General features: G+C 38.5%; 1 protein-coding gene across 1 annotated transcript; it reads left to right on the forward strand.

Moving 5' to 3' along the window:
* The first annotated feature begins 1493 nt into the window (after positions 1-1493).
* LOC149244704 (uncharacterized) lies at positions 1494-2182 on the forward strand. The gene is made up of 3 exons (XM_089371620.1): positions 1494-1665; positions 1773-1848; positions 1948-2182. The coding sequence occupies exons 1-3, from the start codon at positions 1494-1496 to the stop codon at positions 2075-2077; spliced, it is 378 nt and encodes a 125-aa protein (XP_089227746.1). The 3' UTR covers positions 2078-2182.
* The last annotated feature ends 4118 nt before the right edge of the window (positions 2183-6300 follow it).

Here is a 6300-nt window from a genome sequence, read left to right on the forward strand (position 1 = left end):
TTACAATGAAAAAGCATTTTTCAGTCTTTTAGTGTGTTTTTCTATATTAATAAAAAGGTAAATTTCATCATATTTATAATATTATAATTTATTAAGAGAAAAAAAATTAGAAAATGTTTATTGGAAAAAATTTCTACTTATATTTTTGATCATACATATTATTATTCTTTATTTAATAATTACTTTAAATGACTTATTACTATTATAGATTTATTTTATTTTCAATATGGCTCTACCATGTATGGGAAGGGATCAAATCTCTTTCAGTACAAACTTGTTTTAGAATGCAAACTTTGAAAATAAAATTACACCAATCTTATTTTTTGATTTTTTTTCTTATTTTGGATTTTTTCTATTGAGTAAAATACTTTTACCACATTGAATTGTAATAGTGAATTACCTTAGTGAAATTGAAATTATTTTGTTTCTTATAACATATTTTTTTGTAAACTTGGTAGGCTACATCTTTAAAATATCCAATATATCACCCTAATCAAAACGGGAATTGCACTAATGACTTCACATCAAACAATACCTTAACAAAACACCGTATCACTTTTTATCCAAAACATATAAACATGTGTTATAATACTTTTAATTAACACTAATTAAGTATAAATATTCATTTTTATTTTTTAATTATAATTAAAAATTATTTTTTTATTTATAAATAATATAAAAAATAGTCAACTCCAAATTCAACGAAGTTAAAACCAAGTTAAACCAGAAAGAAATCGAATATCACAATCATACTAGATCATGCTAGACTAGGCTTTACTGTAAAATATAACTCTTTAATATACTTCTCCATACAATAAATATTTGTGAGTATAATTAACCTTTTAATACTTTTTTATTATAATTTCACTCTTGACGGACCTTAACCGGTACTTTTCATTATATAGATTATTATTACCTATTTAATAATCAATTTAAATGATTTTTATTATTATAGATTTATTTTAGTAAGCATTTGGTTTGTAAAGGGAGGGATGAAATCTCTTCCAGTGTATGCAAGCTCCCAAAAGAAAACTGTCACGATCTCATTATAATTCAAGAAAAACAGTAATAATTTTTTTTTTATATATATATGGTATGGTAATTCCTCATTACCCATCCCCTAAACTACTGTACTCCTAAACTTATGCGTGGTCCGCCACAACACTCACAACGTAATTCCCCTTAAGCATGTAATAACTATAGGCATATAATAGTTAACATAAAGTTTGGTTAATACATATAGCGGCTCTATATATAACTTAACCCATACTTAACTAAGCTTCTGTAATACCAATATTTGATAATTTATGTGACATAACATTGGCTTTGATTGTTTGCTATCCGCTATGAATGTTTGATGCCAAATGGCAGAGTGAATGAGCCAGCTCACAACCCTCCGTGGCCAGATGGCCCATCTTCACGTGCTGGCCATGTGATCCGAGAGGGTTTGACCTGCTCCGGGGTTTGCGCTAGGCCTCCCGCCTAATCCAACGATGGCGATCACTCACCCTCATCGGACGGCCCAGCTTAATTTAGGGTTTGACATTGCATATATATGTTCATTGGATTCGTCATTGGGTTCATTTGCTCCTTTAGCAACAGCCGAGCTCCTTCGACAGTTCTGTCTGCAACTTTCCTGGTTCATCTCTCCTCTGCCTTGCACAGGTTCGATCCGCGTACTCCTTAAGTGTTACACTTACAGTTAGATTCCAGTTTATTGGTATTCATATAATCTACTTATACCCTGACTGTTTTCATGGTTGGCTTTACAGTTTGGAACGGGTCCGGCGCTGACCACAGCTTGCTTCCACAGGGTGCCGGAGGGTTTGGCTGCCATGGCACTTCAAGGTATGCCTGATTCGTTTGTGAAATCGTTGGTAGTGATTTATTGCAATATTGAGGGATGATTACAGCTGAGACAGGCTTGTATTCTGCCTAATGTCTCAGGTTCGATACAGGGTTCCAAACCCTTATGCGATTAATTTTGGCGGCCTCATTATGGCGGTCTGTCCAGCTTGAGACCCTAGGGTTATGGCTTCCACGCCTTAGTTATACTTTTATATATGAATTTAGCTAAGGTCTCAGACTTGTTTATCATTGCCTGTTTTGGGGAAAGCTCTTTCGAGCTTCTGACAAATTTGTAAGGATATGCATAAATTTATATACAGTGGTAATATTTAACACCGGCCTGGACTTTCTCATGGCTAATGAAATACTCTATCACAGTTTCTTAATGACTCTGTTTTCCTGAATATATAAATGTCAATATCTGTTAATGGACAATTGAATCTTCGTTCTGGTGTATATGAAAGTTTGATGTACAGAGTATTTAGCTACCGCTTCTTTCCAATACTCGATAACGTTTACAGTTATGATATTTCTTCTGCATTAGGGTTACTATGATTAAGTTCGATGTTCAGAGTATTTCGCTGCCGCTCCTTTCCAATACTCGATAACATTTACAGTTATGATATTTCTATTGCAATAGGGGTTACTATGATATGGATTCGGAAGGTTTCACTTATATTCGTTTTCTACAGCTCGGCTCACATTCTTTTATGCATGTATATACAGTGACAAGGGTTAGTCCTGCATTCGTATTATGAATGTAGCGTCTAACCTTCCACGCACAAGATTTGCCGTAACTCAACTAGCAAGTTATGACGGTTGTCATTCGACTGTATGCTTTACTTAATATTTAGTTCGATGCTATATCTTATTCCTGTACAGTATGCTCAAATACTTGGCTTGTCACCCGTGAATGGAACCGTTTCCAAGCCTGATGTTAGGGTTTGACATGCATCAATGTTTAAGCTATACAATGCTTCGCTTTACATCACTGTTTCCTTTTAATATTTCGCTATACAGCCGTTGGTTGGAATGATAGTATAATTTCTGGGTTATTGGTTTTTATATGATATTTCATATTTGCATGGCACCGGTTAATACCGTATAGTTCATGTACCAACCCTTATTTACATTACTTCGTTTTCGGCTTACACAGCTTTACTCTAAGGAACAGTTGCACGCAGAGAAAGTTTGTAACTATAGCTTGACTTTTATATTGTTTCCTTTATCAGTTTCTGTGTCAAATTACTGTATATAGTTAGCTCGGCTTTTCCCGGCTTCTCAGGTCTTTACACTCCAGAACCGTGCATTATTATGGTTTTCTGTTTACTTCAGAACTCTGATTTTCCTACTGTTATTTGGTACCGATGCCTCATACCAATTTCACAGTTCTCTATTGGCTTCATGCTGAGCACATTGTAACTGTGCAAGCTTAAGTGAATACGTTCTACAGATGTGACCACAGTCACGCCTTCCATCACAGCTTCTTGGAAAAGAAACTGTCATTTATCCTAGCTATCATATCACAATAATTTTAAAGAAATAATACAACTTCTGTGTCTACTTGTACTCTTAAATACCTGTTCATTTTCTTTAACCAAACTAGAGGAAGCGTACCTGGTTATTCCTGCTACTGAAGTCCTTACTTTCAGAAGTCACCTGCAATGTTTTTGCTCTTAACCTCCCAACCTTGAGATCCACTTGCACTGGATTCTCCCCCCGAGCCGTCTTGCAGGCCTGCAGCCCTCAACAAGACTCATGCACCACTGTGCTGGGTTATCTGATCACAACCAGACTTAACCCACTTTTTCCACTCTGCTCTCTCTCTCTGGAATCTTTCCTCTGCCTGTTCATCAACAGCCCAGAGGTTTTCCTCCCAGGACTTTTTCCTTGGGTGAGAGGCAGTTGTTTTTCAGTTTCATAACTGATTAATTTTCTTTTAATAGAAAATCCTCCTTTTGGAGGCTGCCAGCATTTCATCCAACACATGTGCAAAATAGTTCATTATATTCACTTTCAAAAAAAATAACAATGTCTTTTAATAATAACAAGTTATCACTCATATTGTTTTTACCACAGTAATTATCTAGAATTACAAGTTACCGGGGTCATTACATCTTCCCCCCCTGGGATTGGACATCGTCCCGATGTCCATTCTCATTAAATAAATTCGGGTAAGCCTTTCTGAAAAGTTCCTCGTCTTCCCACGTAGCCTCCTCAGGGCCATAGTGCTGCCACAACACCTTAATTTGGGTAATAACCCGTTTCCGCAGCCGCACTTCTCTCCGGTCGAGAATGCTCTGTGGTTCGACCAGGACCCCGCCTTCCGGTTCGACCTGCAAACAACCAGTACTTAATCAATTTCCTATTGAATATAGTTGTATAATCAAACCAACCGGATCAATTCTTACCCGCACATCTTGCCATTGAATAACATGTCTAGGGTCATACACATATTTCTTTAGGACAGAAACATGGAACACATTGTGAATCTTAATATGACTGGGCAAAGCAAGTTGGTAGGCCACAGGCCCCACTCTAGCTAAGATCTGAAACGGTCCAAAGTATCGAGGAGCCAGCTTGGCGCACCCACTCCACTGCAGTGTGCTCCTTCTGGTTTGAATCCTTACAAACACATGGTCACCCACATTGTATTCTGTAAATCTTCTTTTCCTGTCTGCGAAACTTTTCTGTCTGTCTTGTGCAGCCTTTAAATTTGCTCGCACTCTCTTCACCATATCTTCCATGTCTTTTAACATTTCCGGACCCAAACTCAGCTTATCCTCCAGTCCACTCCAACTTGAGGGTGTGCGGCACTTTCGCCCATACAGAACCTCAAAGGGACTTAGCTGGGTTGAGGTATGATACCCATTATTGTAGGCAAATTCGACCAGATGCAAATACTCTTCCCATTGACTAGGCTTTAGCATCACATTCGCCCTCAACATGTCTTCCAATACCTGATTGACTCGCTCAGTTTGACCATCGGTCTGTGGGTGATAAGCTGTGCTAAAATTCAGCTGAGTGCCCAACTCGGCAAACAATGTTCTCCAGAAGGTGGAAGTGAATTTCACATCACGGTCCGATATGATTACCTTTGGCATTCCATGCAAACGGAACACATTTTGCATAAAGAGATGCGCGATTTGTACCGCCTTGTAAGTGGACTGCACAGGTATGAAGTGCGCTGCTTTACTCAATTTATCAACCACGACCATAATAGAATCATTGCCCTTCTTTGTTCGTGGTAACCCGGTTACAAAAACCATGGAAATGGTTTCCCATTTCCATTCCGGAATAGGCAAAGGCTGCAACAGTCCCGTTGGGTGCTGATGTTCAGCCTTAATTTGCTAGAATTCCAAACACCTTGCCAAGTATTCCACCACCTGCTTCTTCATTCCTGGCCAGTAATACTCTTTCTTGAGTGTCGTGACCATCTTTTGGTACCCTGGGTGGCCAGTGTAGTGGCTGATGTGGAACTCATCTAGAATCAGTTTCTTAAGGTCATTTGAGTCAAGTACATACATTTTTTTATTAAAATACAGCAATCCAGCATTATCTAATGTGTACCCTTGCTGTAACTTTCCATTATCAGATTGCTGTACCTGCTGTTTTAAATGCTGATATTCAGAGTCGTCATTGGCTGCTATTTTTATTTGTTCAACCAGCGAACTCCGCCACCTGCTGGCTGAAAGTTCACATAAGCAATGAACCTTTCGACTTAAGGCATCTGCCACCCGATTTTCTTTGCCCTTTAAATGCTTTATTTCAAAGTCAAACCCACTTAGAAAATCCGCCCATCGGCCTTGTCTCGCATTCAAGGTAGGTTGACTGAAATAATGCGTCAAACTGTGATGATCTGTTAACAACAGAAATTTCTTCCCAAGAAGGTAATGTCGCAACATCTTTAGTGCGTGAATCACAGCAGTTAACTCTAAATCGTAAGCAGAGTATCTCTGCTCATGCTCTTTTAGTTTCCTTGATTCATATGCTATTACTTTTCCTTCCTGCATTAGTACTCCTCCCACGCCCTCCTTGCTTGCATCGGTGCACACCACGTAATCCTTATTAGGATCAGCGATCCTCAGGATGGGTGCAGTGGTGAGGAGGTGCTTCAAGCGGTCAAAACTCTGTTGACACTCTGCTGTCCATCTGAATATCTTTCCTTTCTTTTGCAATGAGGTAATAGGATAGGCTATCCTAGAAAAGCCTTCCACAAACCTCCGGTAATAGCCAGCTAACCCCATAAAGGATCTGATATCAGCAACGTCTTTGGGTATAGGCCATTCCATAATAGATTTTATCTTCTCGGGGTCAACTGCAATTCCCTCTTTCGTAATCACATGGCCCAAATACTGAATTTCCTCTTTGAAGAAATCGCATTTGCTAAACTTAGCATATAGCTGATGCTCCCGAAGAGTTTGTAACACCAATCTAAGGTGCTCCTCATGT

This window comes from Pinus tabuliformis, chromosome 8, assembly GCF_031772625.1.
Source record: "Pinus tabuliformis cultivar Carrire ecotype Pingquan chromosome 8, CPIR1, whole genome shotgun sequence".
Classification (NCBI taxonomy): Eukaryota; Viridiplantae; Streptophyta; class Pinopsida; order Pinales; family Pinaceae; genus Pinus; species Pinus tabuliformis.